The sequence below is a fragment of the Neophocaena asiaeorientalis genome, unplaced genomic scaffold (genome assembly GCF_003031525.2).
Source record: "Neophocaena asiaeorientalis asiaeorientalis breed wild unplaced genomic scaffold, Neophocaena_asiaeorientalis_V1.1 scaffold43, whole genome shotgun sequence".
Classification (NCBI taxonomy): domain Eukaryota; kingdom Metazoa; phylum Chordata; class Mammalia; order Artiodactyla; family Phocoenidae; genus Neophocaena; species Neophocaena asiaeorientalis.
Genome location: NW_020173674.1, coordinates 4,989,908 through 5,010,511, shown reverse-complemented (window position 1 = coordinate 5,010,511; position 20,604 = coordinate 4,989,908). Strand labels below are relative to the sequence as shown.

The window sequence follows — 20,604 nt, the reverse complement described above, 5'->3', positions numbered from 1 at the left end:
ACAATTGATTTTTGTATACTTGTATCCTCCAACCTTACTGAACTCATTTATTCTAATATTTTAGTGGATTCCTTAGGATTTTCTATATACACAATCATGTCACCTGCAAATATTGTTTTACTACTTCTTTTCCAATTTGGATGCCTCTAAGTTCATTTTCTCACCTAATGGTTGTAATCAGAACTTCTAGTACAATGCTGAATAGAAGTGGTGAGAACAAATATAGTTCTGTCTTGTTCCCGATCTTAGGGGAAACCATTCACCATTAAATATGACATTAAGCTTTATCAGGTTGAAGAATTCCCTTCTGTTCCTAGTTTGCTGTTTTCATCCTGAAAGGGTGTTGGATTTTGTCAAGTGCTTTTTCTGCATCTATTGGGATGACAGTATGGTTTTTGTCCTTGATTGTATTCATATGGTATTATATCAATTGCTTCTCAGATATTAAACCAAACTTGCATTCCTGGGATAAATCCCACTTGGGCATGCTATAGAATTCTTTTCATCTGTTGCTGGATTTGGTTGGCTAGTATTTTATTGAGGATTTTTGTATCTATATTTATTAGAGATATTGGTCTATAGGTCTTCTTCTCTTATGATGTCTTTGGTTTTGGTAGCAGGATAATATTGGCCTTTTCTTTGTAGGTAGTGTTTTTTTTTTGCTTTGTTTTTAAAATTACTAATTCAATCTTTTTTACTTGCTATAGGTTTATTCAGATTTTGTATAAATAAGATTTATTAAATCGGTTTCAGTAATTTATTACTTTCTAGAAATTTGTTCACTTAATCTAAGTTACTTAACTTCTTGGTATACAGTTGTCCATAGTATTCTGTTACAATCCTTTTTATTTTTCTAAGGCAGTCTAGTAATGTCTCCTCTTTCCGTGTTGATTCTTGAGTCTTTCTCTCCTAATCAGTCTTGCTTAAGGGTTTGCCAATTCTTGTTGATCTTTTCAAAGAACCAACTTTTTAGCTTTGCTGATTTTCTCTATTCTCTTTCTATTCTCTATTTTGTTAATTTCTACTCTGTTATTTCCTTCCTTCTGCTTACTTTGGGTTTAGTTTGCTCTCTCTTTTTCTGGTGTTTTAAGGTGAAAGGTTATTGATTGAGATCTTTCTTCATTTCCCTTTTGATTTCATCTTTAACCCACTGGTTATTCAGGAGTGAGTTAATTTCCACATATTTGTGTTTCCCAAATTTCTGTTATTCATTTCTAATTTTACTCCATTGTGGTCAGAACATATATTGTATGATTTCAATCCTTTTACATTGATTGAGGGGCTTAAAGTATGGCCTAGTCTATGGCCCATTCTGAATAATGTTTCATGGCTCTTGAAAAGAATGTGTATTCTGCTGCTGTTGGGTGGAGTGTTCTATAGATGTCTGTTAGGAAGAGTTGGTATAGGACTATTTGAGTCTTCTTTCCTTCTTGATTTTCTGCTTAGCTGTTCTATCCATTATTGGAAGTGGGGAACTGAAGTCTCCAAATTATTGTTGAATTATCTATTTCTCCCTTCAATTTTGTGAATTTTTGCTTCATGTATTCTGTGGCTCTGATGTTAGGTGAAGTCGTTGCAGTTTATCTAAGGTGATGCAATGCTTTGTTTCTCTTCATCATTGGCTCTATTTTTGCACCATTTGTGCCCAATAATATTCAATGTGATGCTGTTCATCTTCACACTCTCTGGGTTTTTCCAACCCATCCCTCCAAATCTGTCTACACTTGGCAAAGTGTAGCTCATGTAATGGTCATTTTCTAAATTCTTATGTACCTCCAACAACCAAACTAATTAAGACCTTTTCGCACTGATGCCCAAAAAGGAGGCCAACAGCAATTTGGAAAAAAAAAAGATTTAAGAGATGCCTAATTTACTGACCAGAGCCAATACCACTGCCATAATCACTACATTTCTCAGTTCCTTCAGGTTCCCACCACATGCTAAGGGGGTGAGGAGGTGTCCAGGTAGAGGCAAACCCGTCAGTCTTGGGCTCTCTCCTTACCCCTATCCCAAGCAGGGAAATCGTCTAGTTTATTTGGTTTGTTTGTTTTTTGGTTTTTTTAAACAGAAACAGTGACCTGATCTGATATGGAAAAGTTAAGGGCAGCCTGGGCCCAGTGAATAGCATAGACCCATAAAAGGTAAGAAGGAAATGAGATCAGAACTGGTGCACTCTATCTGAAACTGTAGCAAATGCCAGGCTAATCAATCCAAATCTACCGGAAGTAGGCCAATTCCAACAAAAACTAAGGCTATTTAGTTGTTGCTAAATTAACCTTAGGAAAAGAAGAAATATAAAAAGTTGTCTGGGACTTCCCTGGCGGTCCAGTGGTTAGGACTCCGCGCTCTCACCGCCAAGGGGGCGGGTTCAATCCCTGATCGGGGAACTAAGATCCTGCAAGCCGCATGGTGCAGACAAAGGAAGGAAGGAAGGAAGGAAGGAAGGAAGAAAAAGTTGTCCTTAACATGGCCATCTAATTTTGGACAATATTTATATAGCTGCCTACTTAGCTTTACACTTATCCTGGGGCATTTTACTACTCTTAAAAGAACTATGAAACATGTATCAAATCTACACTTTCTTGAACTCTCAGTAAGTAGCCTCATTATCACCAAGAGATAGAGGTAAAAAAGTAACTCATTATCAATACTTCTTCTCTGTTAGGATAAACTGTTCACCCTATATAAATAGAAGAAATGGTGACAATTTGAAAAGCTGCCCTAACTTCCACTTATCATGTAAATTAGGGTTGACTTTATCATTCATATTGCTCTGTAAGTTTTTTAAAAAATACATACTTAAACTTACATCAAATATAAAAAAACACAGTTTGAACTTAAAAGAAATTTAATAGCAGTACTTTAATATTTTTAATAGAACAAATAACCATTCAGTTATAAATTCTACAAAATATAAAGTTATGCATATAAAAACATTATATTAAGAATTAAACTGGAGTTGTATACAATGTTTGATGAGAATAAAAGTTGATATAACTTTGAAAGAGTAAAAAAACTATACTGTTAACTGTGAGAACATAAAAAAATTGTTTTGAAAACAACAGAGAACAGAATACACATTACAAAGTGGAAAGAATTACTGCCCCACATCACAATCGAAAGAGTGACAGCTGAAGTATGTACATACATCTGCTTGGCCTCCTCTCGGCTGCGCTCCTGCCAGCCTTCACGGTGTCCCTTCCCGCGTGCTGTAACTTTGATTGATTCTGCTGATGGTCATTAGACAACTTGCCTCCATTTCTCCTGCCATTCAACACCATGTTCTTGGATTCTCCCAACCACTTCATACCCACAGACAGCCTGACCCAGGTGCATTTAGTCACTCTCTTCAAATAGCTTAGAGAATAATTTCAATGTTCTCTCCTAACAGAAACAAAACATGAAAAAACAAAACAAAATGGGGAGGTAAATACACAAAAGACCATATGCTACACAGACCCCTGAGACATTTTCAGAGTATTCAAAGTAACTTAGCAATTAGTGTTTCCGCTCTTCACAGACTACCTTGGCTCCCCCGCCATCCCACGTCACGCTGAGGTCTACGGTGCCCCCAGAATGAGGAGGGACTCGTTCTGCCTTGCTCATTGCTTGTGCTTTGAAGAGCGACGGGTAACTAGTAAGTACTCAATAAATATTTATCTCTTTCAGTTGCCAGTAAGAATCATCTTTGCTTCTTATTACCCTGATACCTAGGTATATAGCTCAATAACCTGCTCAAATTACACGTTTTGGTAACATTCTATTAACTCTGTGAGGAAACAAGGAAGTTCTCTCTTCTCTTCTGAGGAGCTGAAGAAAAGGCATCTCAGTTAAGCTTTGTCCACAACAGCTTTGTAACATCCTTTTGTTGCTGTTAGTTTGAAGTCAGGATTCAGGATATTTAAGGGACCAACATTCGAATATCAAAGTATTGCCCGTCATGAAATACCTGCCTTAGCATTCCTTTACGATGGCAACAAAAATTGAGATTATTGTATTTGCTAATATAGTGGTATCCCTCACTATCTGAATTTTAATTAGCTGAATTTGGGAACAAAATGTCTTGGATAGTGAGAAGTGTCTGTAATTTATAAGGACCTTCGGAAGTGAAGGTATAATAGATTACATTTGTTGGTAATGGAATGAGAAAGGATGTCCATGACATCACCTCATTACGGAATTATGCTTTAGTGTAAGTCAGACTAAAAAGGCTCTAGGATAAGAAAGTGTAAAAACAGAACCTGAGAGCTAAAGGAACTCTAAGATTCTGGCATAACTCTTCCAATTTGCAGATGGAGCTGAGGCAGCACGCCCAGTGCCACACAATCAGCCTGCAGCCGCAGCCAGAGGAGAACCAGGCGTTGCTGCCCAAGGGCCTCTCACCCCACCACACCAGGCAGAGCTCATTTTCCCTCACTTTTTCCAAACACACAGAAAAGTACACATGATAAATTATTCTGAAGTACTCCCAGAAATGTACACCTGGAGATGCCTTTAATGATGCCCAACACAAATACAAAATATTAATTTTTACTTGACCTCCAGTCTCTTTCATGTCACAGGAATTCTGTGTGAATTCACAGTGAGGTAAAATGTGGGTGAGAGCAACATGCTTAGGCAAAAACGTGAACAACAGCTGATCCATATTAAGGATACTTTTACAATTGTTCTCGAACATGTAATTTTCTCTTGGTTCCTTCACTATGAAAATTCAATTAGCATTCAACTTTTATTGTGCCTATCTTTTGATTCTTCTTATAGGTTTCACTAAACCCAGAAAAATGCTGCTACTTAAATAATAGGAAAGGGCAAGTAAAATATTGATACATCAGTTCTAAGCTAAATATTTTTCAACTAATACTTTATCAAATTACACAGAAGACCCCCTATTGATGATCAAATATCTTATATTTATACTTAGACAACCTGTCGTTTTGATTGGCTAATTCCTTCATGTTCCAGGAAGTCTTCCTTGACCCTCACTGCCAAATCCAGGTGGACACCCCTACTATAAAACTGGGTGAGGGACTTCCCTGGTGGCACAGTGGTTAAGAATCCACCTGCCAATGTAGGGGACACGGGTTCGAGCCCTGGTCCGGGAAGATCCCACATGCCGTGGAGCAACTAAGCCCGTGTGCCACAACTACTGAGCCTGTGCTCTAGAGCCTGCGTGCCACAACTACTGAAGCCCGTGTGCCTACAACAAAAAAAAAAAAAAAAAAAAAAACCTGGGTAAAAGCCCTTATGTCACCATATAGTGAAGGCCTGTCTGCCTCCTTAATGGACTGAGAGCTCCTGAGGTCAGGGACTTACTTTTCTTTTCTCTAGTACAGCACAAAGCAGATCAAAGGCACTCAACTTACAAAAGAATAAATAAATTAGGTTGTGGTCTAAACCACCTCAAAGGAGCTGCCACTTTTGTACTTTTTTTAAACTATAAATTATAACCTGACCTCTTCAAATTCTCTTCTTCCTCAAGATGCTCGTGCTGTCACAGGCGGCTGGAGCAGCTCTGGCACAGGCAAGACATGGCAGGAATCAGCCATCACCGCCATCAACTTCCCTACTACCTACCATTATGCTTTCTGGTTCACCCCCGACTCTGCACCTCCAGAGAAAAAGAACAAGAAGGTGGTAAAGTGCTTTGGGTCCTTTAGGAAATTCATCTCAAGAACGCCCACATATAACATACAACTTATAGATAATGATGGAAGAATGTGTTTTTAAGACTCTGTGGAGCCCTAATACTCCTCAATGATTAACACATAAAATGTAACTATACGGAACAGAAAAGAGCAATGTGGCTTTAGACAGAATTAAGAGACAAAAGAAAGAGCAAGTCACCTCTCCAGAGAATCCTTAAGTCGCAACCAAGCTTCCTACTCAGAGATAAAAAGTGGAAAACCTGGGAAGAGGCCCAGCAATCTGTGTTTTAATAAGCCCTCCAGGTTCTTCTGACACTAGTTTTCCAGTGTCAGAACTATTGTTCTAAGTTACTTATTCATTCATTTGTTCGTCTGTTAGGGCAAAGAGCAAATACCAAAATTTTAAGAAGTATGGAATAAAAATTTTTAATTTGAGGAAATTATACCTATCAACCTAAGTTTTACCAAGCATTTGGAAAAGTTCACCAATAAATTATTTTAGTAGTATACTCCAGCTACTGTGTACTAGAACACAGTGTGGAACACAGACTGAGATCCACTCTAACTTACACATCATTTCAATTAAATGTGGGTTAATGATCCAAAATGGAGCAAATTCCTAACCCTGGGTCTCATTTACATTGCAGTCAACTGATATGATTTTGTTTGAACTTACGGTACCATAGCATAACAAGCACTGTCAATCACAAGGCATGGCTGAATTTCACTAGTATGAACACACTGTATGTTATGTCTGGATGTATCCTAGCAGAGGCACCAATACTCTCCACTCGTCCAGATAACAACAGCTATCATTAAGGCAAAAGACTTAAGCTTACAATGAATATTTTGTAAAAGCAGTTCTAGTAAAGCTATCAGAAACTGGGGGCTATTTATAAACTTTTAGCTCAAAACAAACATATACTCTACTCATCATCAGGTCACTGTTGGTTCTGCCCTCATGAGTGCAGGATCTGCTGTTGGCATGACGATTCCCATAAGACTATGAGCTGGAAGAACACTTACACATTAAAGGTGGAGACAGAATTTCAAAAGCTAACACAAGTGGATATTTTAGTAGGAGAAACAGGAGCTGAAGACATTGGGTGGCTCCCCCAGAGCTCCCCCCTCCCAACAGAGCAAGGGTGCAGTCTCTCTGGCTTGGAACCCAGCTGGCTCACATGGAAACGCTACCACGGTCATGGCTTGGTGGACGTATCCGAGCTAACTGGCCACTGACTATATCTACAAGTTAAAATTACCTCAAATTTATTCCAAAATTGGCAGAAAAACAATTTTCAAGAAAGGAGTACTGGCGACTCCTTAAATGGCCTAACAGCTACAAATCTTTCTCTGATCTGATTTCCCAATATAAAAATATCATGAGGGCTTCCCTGGTGGCACCGTGGTTGAGAGTCTGCCTGCTGAGCAGGGGACACAGGTTCGTGCCCCTGTCCGGGAAGATCCCACATGCCGCGGAGCGGCTGGGCCCGTGAGCCATGGCCGCTGAGCCTGCGCGTCCGGAGCCTGTGCTCCGCAACGGGAAAGGCCGCAGCAGTGAGAGGCCCGCGTACCGCAAAAAAAAAAAAAAAATCATGAAAATTATTAGACATCTACTACATTCCAGACACTATTCCAGGCACTGAGGATACAGCAAATGTTTCTCACCCTCACCTGTGCCTTATTCTAACGAAGAAAGCTCTGGGAAGCAACAAATGAACAAATAAATGCCAGCACCCTGGAGAAAATGAAGCGGTTTCTAAGTGGCGGGAGTGTTTCAGGTGGAGCCAGGGCAAAAGAAGGGCAGCACTGGGGAGCGAGCACCAGGCAAAGAGCAAGTACAAAGCCGAGGGAGCAAAGTAGCTGGTGTGTCCGAGGACCAGCACAGAGCCCAGTGTGGCTGGAGCAAGAGCAGGGGGTAAGAGGGGCAGGAGGAAGGCCAGAGGGCCCCCAAGCCCCTTCTGCGACTTGGGCACTAACTCCCAGGGAGAGAGCAGAGAAGTGACAGGAGTTAAGTGTTAAAGGCCCATGCTGGATGCTTGTCATGTGGCGAAGAGCTGGAATGCTTTTGAAAAGGCAGGTCTAATAAAGCAACTAACAATTTGGGGGGACGAGAGAGAAAGCAGTTCAAGAGACCACAGCAATCAGTGAGAGGGGAAATAGATGCTGGTGGCTCGCAGCAGCAAAAGCGGTGGGAAGTGGTTCGTCTCAGGATCTTTTCTGAAGATTTTGCCGACACTGTGTGAAAGAGAGAGGGCTCAGATGTGCTTGCAAGTGGAAGAATGGAATTAGCAGTTATGGAGGTGACAAAGACCACAGGGAGGTCGGGTTTTGGCAGGGGGTGGGGTGCAGGAGTTTGGTCATGTTTGAGATGCCTACTAGAGACCAAGCAGAGATATTTAGGCAGCTGGATCTGGAGGACAGGCCCAGGCTGGATGTATAAACTTGGAGTCAGGAGACTAATGGGATTTCAAGCCATGGGGCAAGAGGAAATCACCTAGGAAGTAAGTAGAGATAAAAGAAGTCTAAGGACTGAGGGACACCCAAATATTTAGCGATCAAGATGAGGAAACAGCAGCTAAGGATACTAAAATGAGCAACAAGTGAGGCAGGAGGAGAAGCAAAAGCAAACCAGGGCCCAGCGCTTCAGGAAGGAGTGACCCAGCTGGGCACAGGCTGCAGCTGCTCATAAGGCAAATCTCTGAGAGTTGAAAGTCATGACAGATGGGCCACTGTGAGCCTCTCTCAGAAACGACAGAGAACTTCTGAAATGGACATAAAGTCTCGAAACATGGGCTCACGGGGAAAGAATGAGATGGCAGAAAGGACTCTAAGGAATAATGAATAAAGAGAGTCCTAAGTTCTTGTTATTTGTTTCAAACAAGAGAAAAAGAGTCCAAATTTCAGGTGCCAGAAAAGATGAATGTAATAGTCACAGGATGGGAGATGGTGGGAATAGGTTAATTTGAGACCAGCATGCCTTGAGAGAGTTTACAAGGATCTTTGTTTAAAAAAAAAAAAAAAAAGTTTTTAAACGAACAGATTAATTAGCTCTCTGGCCTGAAGTAATAAATCACCTGAGTATGCTGATGGACGGAATCCCTGAGGGTTCTGTGCAAGGCTTTGCCCCCTCTATTTTTATGAGTGTCCGCAAAAATGACACAACCAGGCTCTAAGGAAACGCAGCTGTGACTATGCTCTGGCATGGGCACACCTTGCACCCACCCCCAGGGACTACCTGAAATCAACAGGAAATCAACAGGAAAGGTTTCACTGGACCAATAGGTGGGGAAGGATGCACATACTTCAGATTCTAGTATCAAATGCACACAATTTATGACAACACAAAACGTGCTAGAAAACTGCTAAAATAAGAGTTGCATTTAAAGAGGAAAGTTTAATCACATTTTAATACCACAAAGGTAAAAAGCACACACACACATCGTCATACAATCGAAATCACCAAGAGCAATGGCTGTCTTCAGGGGAATGGGATTAACATCAAGAAAAGATTTTTTCCCCAAAATGTTTACAGTGAACCTATTTATTTATAATTGGAAAAAACCCAAACAATCCGCTTCCCCCAATACTTGATATTCACGTTTCTAAAGAAACCACAGAGTTGTTCCGTAGAAAAATGCGCTTGGTTTATGTAAAGTGCCCGCTCTATTCCCAGTGATGGACCCTCGACAAATGTCAACACTCTGTTAGCCTCCCACTGTCCCTTTATGGACACACACAAGGATCGTAAACTCTTAGTGACTTTTGAGCTCAGCTGCTCACCTCCAATTTGAGAACTTTGGTTTCAATTCTTTTTCACTTAAAGCTTTTGGAAAGGAATTTTTTGTTGAATATCCTAAAAACAAATCAGGATTTCAAGACATCTGTCAGAAAAATGAAAATATTGATTCTGAAAGACTATCAAGAATTTCAAAATAATTCCTGTGCCATTACCAAGAACTCTATCCAGTTTACAAGCTGAACTTGTCTGCAGATAGTTTATCTTTGAGAAATTATCCATCGAAATGGAAACAATCCCCAAGTGGCTGAAAATGAAAAGATAACATATATTTTTAAAAAGCAGGGTCTAGCTTGCTAGAGCACTTTTGAAAATCTTTATTGAGAAAAAGCAGAACAAACATTTTTCAAGTGATTCAGTTACAATTTGCTAAGAAAACAATGCGATACACCAGTTAACAGTTTTATCTTTGGAGAAAAAGATTACAAGCAATTTTTTTAACTGTTACATGACATATTCTTCAAAAGGTTCAACTTTTCAAAATGAACATATATTACTTTGTAATAAAAAATAAAGGTGTATATAAGGAAAATAAAACAGATTTCACAAAAATCCTTCTGTATCATCCGTATGTATGTAAGTTAAAGCCAACTTCTAAAGCTTTAAACACAGCAATTCAAATATCAGACTCCTAGGTTGATGGGAACTGAAAAAATATCACTGAACTACTTCCACAAGTTTTTGATGCCTTTGCTTGTGGACTCTGATGCTCAAGTGTCACAATCCCAGACTCCCAGGGGCTTTATATTTAAAATAAGCACAAGGAAGACAAACACAAATAAAAAGCATAGCAATGAAAGAAAGCACTGTCCAAAGAAGAAACAACAAACAAACACACAGCCCCCACCCCCACCCCAAAAGAGCAAAGAGCACAAGGTGGACCAGGGGTGAAACTACTCAGACTACTATCAGTTCCAACAACATCCCACTAGTTAAGTAAAAAACCAATTCCCCCTTCTAGGGCCTCATGTGTGCAGCCTATCTCACATGTGAAAATTACATGCAATAGCAAAAATAAAAGTATTCTGAAGCTGTTAAGAACTACCATTAACAGAATTTACCTTACTTACCAAGGCCTACAGGTCCTGCATGATCCAGCCCTGCCAGTCTCACCCCTTGCTCCAGCTAATACTCCAGACACAGCCTAGCTTACGACCCTCTAGTGTGCAAGGCATCTTCCCACCACTGGCCTCTGCACTTGGGCTACTGCCAGCCTGCCCATCAGTGCCCACCTCCCACCCCTCCACCCAGGAGATCTGTCTGGGTACATGCTTGAATATTCCTCCTTCATGGTGCTTATCACAACTGTATTCACTTCTTTATGTAATTACCTGGTGACACTTGCCTTCCCCACTGCAGTATAAACGAGCTAAGGTACACTTCCGTATCACTGGAACCTAGCACAAGGCCCAACATACCACAGGTCCATTCATATCATATCCCCCTTTCTAGTCTCAAACGTAACTGCTACACATAAGCCCCAGTGGGTATTAGTTTTCTCCCTCAAATCTAAAATTACAAAAGGACTCTATAATATATGTACCAAAGAATTCCATGTCAGTATTTATCAACGGTTATTCCAAATTCATCTGCAGATAACATATAGCCAAGGTTCCATGGAATCCTACAGTAATAATTCACACAATCAGACCAGTTGAAGAAGCCCTGAGAAGCCATCAGAAGCATCTGGGATCACTATTCCATTGTAATTCTGTAATGCAGTTTGACAGGGTAATTGCCCAGTTGCCAATTTCTTAGATAGCTACCATGAATCCATGATCTCACCTATAACCTTAAAACTTGCTCCTATGAACAGTCAGAAATAAATCTCATTTAAGAATTTAGATGACCTGTCAGAGTTCAACTAGTCTTAGTGGTACGAAAGAAAAGTCTTGGGCATTTTTCTTCTTCTTAATTCAGCATTAAGCCCTTGTTGCTCTACAACTGGAGCCGTCATGCAGATTCAACGCTAACCGGGTATCTAGCACCAAACTCCAGAGCAAAGAATACGTCTTTATACTTGTAAAATAATTACTAATGACATGCCATTATTAAAAGTATCATTTCTGCTTTCCTTTTCCAGCTTTTGTAGAGTCAAACTCACATGCGTTTTGCTTCAGCCAATTTAACAGCTTTCTCAAGTAGCCTCAGGTGACAAAGCCCCAATCAGACCAGCAAGAGGATGGTGCCTGAAAAGAGCAGTCCCACCAATGCATAATAATGCTCCACCCACCCCCTTTCAGGATAGAATGATGGCTAGAGATAGCGTCACTAATCCTCCTAAGTTGGTTGCAATAACTTCTCTAAAGGAGGCTGGAAAATGGTCCCCAAAGATATCTATCAGGTCTTAATCTGAAACCTATGAATGTTAATTTATAAGGAAAGGGGTCTTTGGAGATATGAGTAAATTACAGATTTTGAGATGAAAGAGATTATCCAGGTGGGCCCAAAATGTCATCCCAAGTGCCCTTAAAAGGGAGAGGCAGAGGGAGATTGGATACCACACACACTTGAGAAGAAGAGGAAAAGAGTGGCGTGAGGTGGCCACAAGCAAAGGAATGCCACAGTCACCAGAAACTGGAAGAGGCAAAGAACAATGCTCTCTTAGAGCCTCTGGAGGGAGTCCTACCCATATCTTGATTTTGGTCCAGTGAAACTGATGGTGAACTTCCGGCCTCCAGAACTGTGAGAGAATACATGTCTGCTATTTTAAGCCACCAAGTCTGTGGTACTTTGTTACAGCACACACAGGAAACTAATACAGAGACCAGGAAAAAGCAAATCAAAGTAAAAATGCTTTCTAATTAGACTCCAGAAATACATAAAATTCCAACATGCCACAGGGAAAGAGATTTTAAGCACCTTTAAAAAGTTGTCTTAAATACACTTTTAAAAAAAGACATTTCCCCCTTCAACTGCACATATGAAACACGGCTACAGAGAGAGCTATATGGATTTTGAAGATAAAGCTGGTGTCTCAATTACATCTAATTACTCATGCACTGTTTAAGCACAGTTAACCAAGATCTTCCTTAGACGTAACATACTGAACATTATCATATTTACATATATGTTTACAATAAAAAAAGAAAATCAGAACTATTAGACTTTTTCATTTAGCAGACCATTTTAAACAGCAAAACAGCCACCACTGGTTAAGTCTACGATCAGACGTTTGCAACCCTTATACTTATTCAGCCACTGAACTACAGCTGAGCGTGTGATAAACTCATTACAGAAAATACTGTTTCACAGTTCCTTATTTATGTACACCACACGTACACCAACACGTATCACAACAAAGGGTTTTATGTAAGAAAGATCTGTGTCTCCAATTGTCTCAGTAGGTATTTCTAAAATAAAGGTTTTAGCTGACGTGGTTGTTGAGGGGAATTCTGCCCCTAATCTCCCTAAAATCTCCTCCCCATCTCTCCGTGTCTGACCCATCCGCTTACCTCGTAGTGCCTATAAGTAAAATCAAGGACGCTTCCTTTGTTAGAGTAGTCTCTGAGACCCAAACAGCATTTTACTTTTCTAGAAACAGATGCCACCTAGTGTCAAGAGTCTGTAAGTACAGCCCACAGTTCCTGAGAGGCTATGAGGTAAGTAGAACAAAGGACAATTGATTCTTACTAGGCAAAGACAAGGGTGAGAAAAAACTTCCAAAAGGTGGTTCTTGGGCTGGGTCCTAAAGGCCAGGTGGCAGACCGTGCAAGGGGCAGCGCGCACAGTGGCTCAGGACGTGGATCGGGGTGGAGTCAAAGCATCGGTGCCGCCCTGGCTCCACTCACTGCTCTCCAGCAATGTGACCCTGGACAAGCCATTTAACCTCGCTAATGTCTCATTAGTAAAATGAAAAGAGGTTTGGCACAAGGATTAAATAAGCAGAAACTGCTAATACAATAAAGGTCTCCAACTGTCTCCTCTTTTCATGTAACTAAGAAACAAAGAAGATTTGCTGATGTATTATTCACAAAACTTTAAACAATCAAGTAGAAATCTCCCCTCCATTCCTCATCCTACCGTAACTCCCACAGGAAAGAAAAAAAAAAAATCACATCACCTCATCCATTAAAAAAAGTACAAATTTTCAACAGAATAAAAAAGGACCAGGGGTGCTAATTTATGATACAGAGTTGAGATCAGCTTTGCTTTTCCTACAGCTCCTGAAGAGAAGGAATGTGACTTCTGGCAACAATGTATAGTTAAACATCACTGAATTAGCCTCACATGTCAACATTCAGAGGGACTGCAGATTTTGTTACAATAGAATATACCTTGTTGTGTATCTGATAAAATATTATCTTACTGTAACTCCATTTGTTAAAATAATTGCTCCTCCATTCACTTAGTGCTTCCTATATTAACTTTATCATTTGTCACGCCCTGTAAAGCAGGTACCTTTTTTTCTGGTTACACAGGTGAAAGACTGGAGAATTTGCTCAACTGTACCCATAGAAAGGATCCCACTAGCTAAAAAGCATGTGATTGGCGGCAGAGAGACCAGTTCGAAAACTAAATGCAACGAAGAGTAGAAATGGATGGGAAGAGAGAGGAAAGCTCTGGTTTTTCAAATACGAGCTTGGCAAGACTTGGTGACAAATCAGACATAGGCGCTGAGGGACAGAAAGGAAGTCAAGTCAGAAATCTCTAGTTGGGGTAGAAGTTTCAGTTGGGGAGACTGCAAGATTGCCATGAAGTGAGTTAGGGACTGCAGAAGGAACACATTTGCGGGAAAGATGAGAAAGTTTGGTTTGCTGAATTTGAGGATGGGGCACTACCCACGTGAAACTGTCGTAAGATGTTAAAACTCAGGAGAGAAGTGACTGTGAAAAGAGTAACATTAACAGAGGACTTTACAATTCACCAAGCATTTCAACATTATCTTAATTCAAAAAATCACAGAATTTCAGAGCAAAAAGTCTTAGATTAAAAGAAACAGGCTCAGGGACATGTATTACCTGCCCAAAGTAATTCACTTCTTCTGACAAGATAATATGCTACCAATATGTGAAACCAAAAAAAAAAAAGATATTTTTGAGCTTTATCATGGTCAGTTAAATGAAAGGAAAAGGGGAGTGAAGAGAAAAGGGAATAAAATAAGCAAGAGACACATGCTGGCACCGTGAGAGTCAGAGAGGCCTTGCAAAGGAGCATTCCCCACTTACAGCGCCTGGGGCATGCCGCTCAATGCCTAGCACAGTGTCCAACACACAGCTAAGTAATGTCCGCTCAAGACGTGGGTGAAGAACTGAGTGCCATGGGGATGACAGAGAGACACCTCTTAGCTCCAGTTCTCTGGGCACCACTTCACACTATTGCTCGTTACTACGATCCAAGAACTGTGCTAATAACTTCACATATATCATATCATTTACCCACATCACAGTCCCTTAACATATACGATATATTTAAAATATTCATTAACATATGATATTAAATTATATGACATAATTCATATAATAAAAACATTAAATATATACAACATATACAATACTACTATTATCACCCCCACTTTACAAAGGAGAGGAAGCCTTAGAGAATTAGAAAAACAAATTAGCCAAGGTGGGGTTTAAAGACTGTACACTCTTGACACCATATAAGAAAGCAATATAATCCTGACTCAAATTCTTAAACATGCTTCGCCCCATACTTGAAGAGGAAGACCCTAGAACAAAAAGGGACATGGTTCCTGATTTTATGGAGCTCAGAGTATAGTGTGGGAAGAGACAATCAAATAAGCATGAAATAGTAAATTCTGGTAAGAGCTACAAAGGAAACAACTAGGATATCAGGAGAGAATAATATAGGAACAAACTTTAGACTGGATGATCAAGGAGGATAAATCAAAAGCATAAATACAGAAACAATCATCTTCTTTTTGGATCAGAAACACTCCTGGTATCTGTTTATATCCACCAAACAAATATTTTCCGAAGCAACTGGCTTTGTCTAAATCCTCCTCTGAATGAGGTCTGATTTTTGTTTCTTTTTTAACGGGAAGGGAGAAGCAGGTTTGTATATGGCCTCTCCGGCTCCAGACTCTACGGGCTCACTGGCTGAAGGATCAGCCCCCTTTACTCTTTAGCTGGGGGATCCATTTTCCTAAGAGTAGGTTGGTTTTCTTGCTAAAAATATATATCCCTTCATAACATGCAACATAAAGATTTTTTTTGAAAATAAAAATACTTTTCAGAGATCACTGATACTTTTCAGAGATCATATATTTCAACCTTGTTATAAAAATGAGACAGACAAAATGAATCATTCGGAAGACCTAGAATCAACTCAATCCAACATTTATCAAGAACCTACTGGGAGCCACCGGGCACTGTTCGTGGTGCTGGAATATTGGTTGTGCGCAGGGAACACTAGAGGGCGCACGAGAGTTTCAGCTTTCAGGAAAATCTACGCGGGGCTACTAAGGAGTGGAGGACCTTGCAAAACCACACGGAAGCATGTGAAAACCAAGTATCTGATGAACAGAGCAGAAGAGTGCAGAATAGGAAGCAGAATGACCCTTCACTGAAGGGATCTTTTGCCTTAAAGCTGAGAGGCAATCCTAGTGTCATGAGAGATGTACTGACCCGGTGTTCCTATAAAGATGTGCAAGTCAGGTGTCTGCTGCACCCTAACACGCATGACTGAGGGTTCACCAGCTTGGCAACCCTATGAGGCAGGCGAGACAGGTATTACCACTACAAATGAGATGGCTAAAGCTCAGAATGAAGTTGCCTTCCTGAAGTCAAACTGCTTTAAGGTGGAAGGCTGAGTCTAGAACCCGAGCATTCAGGCCTAAGTCTGGGGTTTACTTCAATATTTGAGTCACATGGGCATCACCACAAACAAACAGGCTTATCACTGGGGAATGCTTCCTAGCTCCACTGAACTTTTGTGTACTCTTATAATACAGAAAAGAAGACATCTTGCAGAAATGCAACTGATAGGCAGGAGCCACAGAGATGTGGGAACCATATAGACCTTAAGAATTAGGCTTTTGGGACCCTAGTCTCCAAATTCGAAAACCCAAATGGATGTAAGCTGTATCATCAACTTAATATTTCAAAACAAGGAGAAAAGACTACATGGAATAAACAGAGGAGCTATGTAAACCGACTGGAGAGATGGCAAAATATGACTAAATTTGCTCTCAGAAGGGAGAAAATGGGTGGCGATCAAGTCTAAAAGATAAAGTATAATTTAAAATTGGAAGTGATCTCAGAGATTAATGTTTAGTTATTTTACAGATGAAGAAACTAAGGCTTGGCCCTGTCAGTGTGTTACACAAATAAGGTGGAGCAGACTGGAACACAGGTACTGATTCTTACTCCAGCGGACCTTCATCCAGCCCCAGAATTGTAAGTACAACTGTAGTTCTAGTTATAATCAACCTTAGGAGATGGTGCGGTGTTTGACTCTGTCTCACACAGATACCAGCCAGCTTCAAACCTGGCTGGCAGACGTGGGAGCCAGAGGCAGCAAGTGACCAAAGTGGTCCAGCGTCCTGGGAACCCTTTAATCTGCTGGAAGGAAAATCACGAAGCAAGGCCTAATTCACAGAACAAATGACTACGGACATCAGTGAGTTTTTTTTCCCCCTTTTGTGACAATATTTTAGAATTAATGCAAATGGTTCTGGTTCCATCACCAACTATGTAAAGATAATATATCCACTCTAACTTACTGCCTATGAGCAATATGGGGATCAAAAGGAAAGCGTTTTTTTTTTCTTTTAGCTAGACATAAATGCTGATTTACAACAGTAAGGTGATGAGTCCGTCATGCACAGATGGATTCTCTCTATTCCACACCTTTAAAATAGCAAAATCCTGTAATGCATGTAGAATAAGGTGTGCGTGACTAAAATTTGGGGATGTGTCTGTTGAATAAGATATAACTGTAAGTGAAAACTTACTTAGACTTTCTGTAATCTGACCAGGACAAACTCCAATCACATTAATAGAAAAACACAGGGTTAGATACTGGTCAGGCATGATGTTTCCTCTCAACCAGCACTTCTAATCTTCTAGGAAACACCAAATTACAGGGAAGAAAAGGGATTATTATAAGAACTAAAGTAAAAACAGATTTGTAGAAGGTTTTTTTTTGGGGGGGGGGAGCGGAATGTAGAGTTGGTAGAAAGAATTTAAAGGAAGTTGTGAAACCTTCCTAAGACCCGGGGTCCCCTGATTTGCTCGCTAGGACCCTTCCCCATTCAGCTTGTTAAATGAAACATTTAAAACCACAGGATTCAATTCAAAGATTTCAGAGCTGACAGTCTGTCCAAGAAAACAATTACTTTTCAAATCACTGTGTTCTAATGGTTAGAACTCCCTAATACTTGAAATTTAAAGTGCATTGGCTCGTTTTATCCTGTAATAAATTTAAGTTTGTGCTTTTTATTGCAATTAAAACCATTTCCTACACCAAGACACATCAGTAAAATACATTTTTTCCCAAAATAAAAAGTAACTAAAAATCAGGCTAAAAAATTAAGTTACATCTTACACATAAAACTTCTATTGCGGGCTTCCCTGGTGGCGCAGTGGTTGAGAGTCCACCTGCCGATGCAGGGGACACGGGTTCGTGCCCCGGTCCGGGAGGATCCCACATGCTGCGGAGCGGCTGGGCCCGTGAGCCATGGCCGCTGAGCCTGCGCGGCTCCGCAACGGGAGAGGCCACAACAGTGAGAGGCCCGCGTACCGCAAAAAAAAAAAAAAAAAACAACTTATATTGCATAGAGCTCTATCTGAGATACAGATATCCTAAGCTCTCTTCCTGCATTTACTCAGTGTATCTATGGAACCAACAGTGTGTCATACTGGAACAAGGACACATGGTCCCTATCTTTAACACTGTGTGGAAAACTCAGCAATTAGTGTTCTAGGGCTGACACAGTCGTGTAACTCTTGCCCATGAAGGGGAAGGAGTTTGTGAGTGGAGAGAAAGTAGAGCTCATATATAGCAGGCAAGAATAGAAAATAATGGAACTGACATCATTCATCTGAAAGGATTTGCTCTCATAAGCCGTGGGAAGGGCATTCCTGTGGACAGGGAGCTGCTCAGATGCTTCACACACAAATGCCTTTGCAACACAAGCAGGCCACAAGCTCATGTCCTATAAGCCCACAAATTGACACTCAAAGAAAAATCAGATTCAATCCCAGATACAGATGACCCAAGGGAAAATTTATAAACCAACATGCTCCACCCACAAAACTCTAAGCTCAAAGACACACAACCTGCTACCACTTCCTTCACATGCATATTCTGCTATACCCCATCCTCCCCTCCCCCCATTTTGCCCACTGGTATTTGGTTCAGGTATGGAGCATTCAAGACATAAGCACTTCAGTGTGTCTGTGAAGACAAATGAAAACATGGCAAGAGGGCACGTGGAAATGACTTTGAGTGTGGTTTCAAAGTTTATGGGCTAATAAAAAATTAAGCCTTACTCTACTCTCCTGTTAAAGAGTAAGTATCCCCATTATTCTTTTCACACCCAAACTAAGTTGCTGTGTCAATGACAACAACGTTTTCAATAACAATAGAATGAACAGATTTTGAAAAACTAAATATAGGGACTTTCCTGGTGGCACAGTGCTTAAGATTCCACGCTCTCAATGCAGGGGGCTGGGGGTCGATCCCTGGTCAGGGAACTAGATCCCACGTGCACGCCACAACTAAGAGTTCACATGCCTCAACTAAGGAGCCCGCCTACTGCAACTAAGACCCAGCACAACCAAATAAATAAATAAATATTAAAAAAAAAGAAAAACTAAGTATAAATCACCAAGCTCTATTAATTAACATTTTTCATCCAGTGTCTACTGACCACCTACTCTGTACCTGCTCTGAGCAGAGGAGATAAATAACGAGCTCACAAGAAAGCTGAGGGGAAGGTCAACAACCAAATACGATACAAGGTAACAACTGCTCAGGGAACAAAGCAGAAGTGTGTCTTCTCCTGAGTGGGTCAGCCCCTGCCCTTGTGTTGTAAGAGGTCTGCAAGGGGTGTGAAGATTTATCCAGGAGGTAACACTCTCACCGGGCCTTCCTGAAGGCGAGTATCAATCCGGGGGAGGGGATGCAGGAATGCCAGGCAGGGTGCGAGCAAAAGGCCCCAGGCAGGGGAAACCACTGGGGCCCGGGCTTGGAAAGGAAGAGGAGAATGCTTAGATGACGGGCCCACACCTGCGGTGGAAGTTGCTAAACATTCGGCTACAAACTTGTACCTATAGTAAGTAACTCTTTAAGTAAACTTCCCAGTATGCACAAATTATCTGCGATTATTTCAGGCTAAACTGATTGCCCTCTCCCTTTTCAAAATATTTACGCTTTTATGACCAATCATCAGAAGTTACAGGCGTGTTCTTAACATTAAAGGAAGAAAAGCTTCAGCTAGCAACTGTTTCCTCTGATGACCCTATAAAGCCACGTTCAACTATACTTTATATCAAAATGGTTTAAATCTAAAAAGGTCCTGATGAAAAGAAGCGCAATCACAACCAATCAGTTCTGCCTACCACTCTAGATAAGACTTTTCCCCCCAGGGTGAATTTCATACGGCAAGTTCTGAAAAATTAACTTCGAAGAACACATGTTCACCCCCTCAGTATTCTTAAAGTTCCCCCAGTCAATGGATCGGAAGTAAAAGAGCTCTAACACGGGGTCAAATAAAGCCAAACAGAGAGGGAGGGAGTTTCTCTGGGTCCAACGTGCTTCTCTACCATTCCAGCAAGTTGGGTCGAGTTGTCATCTTGTAAACGTTTCCCCCACTCTCATAGGTAGGGGTGATGCTGATACATCACCTTTGGATATGTGAAAAGAATCGAGTCACTCTGGGAGGACCGACGCCTTTTCTCGGGACCCGAGACGCCGGCCAACTTAGGGGGCCCGGGAGGCAAGCCCCGGCCAGGAGCCGGAGCCGCTGTCAGGGGAGGGACGGAGCGGGGCGGAGGACGGGCCCGGGAGGAAATCTGAAAGGAGGCTCGAGCCCAAACAAAAACAACCCAAAGTTGAGCGCGGCAGAGGGAGCAGATTGGGCGAGACCATTCACGGCTGCCCATTGGAGAAAAGGGAAAACAGAGTCCCCCAATCGCGAGCGGCGGGGCTGCTCCCCTCGTGCGGCCGCGGGCCGGCCCGGCGCTGCCCGGCGGC

General features: G+C 41.2%; 1 protein-coding gene across 2 annotated transcripts in view; it reads right to left on the bottom strand.

Annotated features, from left to right (window-relative positions):
- The window catches only part of KMT5B (lysine methyltransferase 5B), a 52,707-nt gene that overhangs the window by 31,732 nt on the left and 371 nt on the right, over window positions 1-20,604 (bottom strand). For both annotated transcript variants that reach the window (XM_024748684.1, XM_024748686.1), the window contains exon 2: window positions 3,149-3,384. In XM_024748684.1, the coding sequence (XP_024604452.1) occupies window positions 3,149-3,308 (160 nt within the window). In that variant the 5' untranslated portion in view covers window positions 3,309-3,384. The remainder of the gene's footprint in view (window positions 1-3,148; window positions 3,385-20,604) is intronic.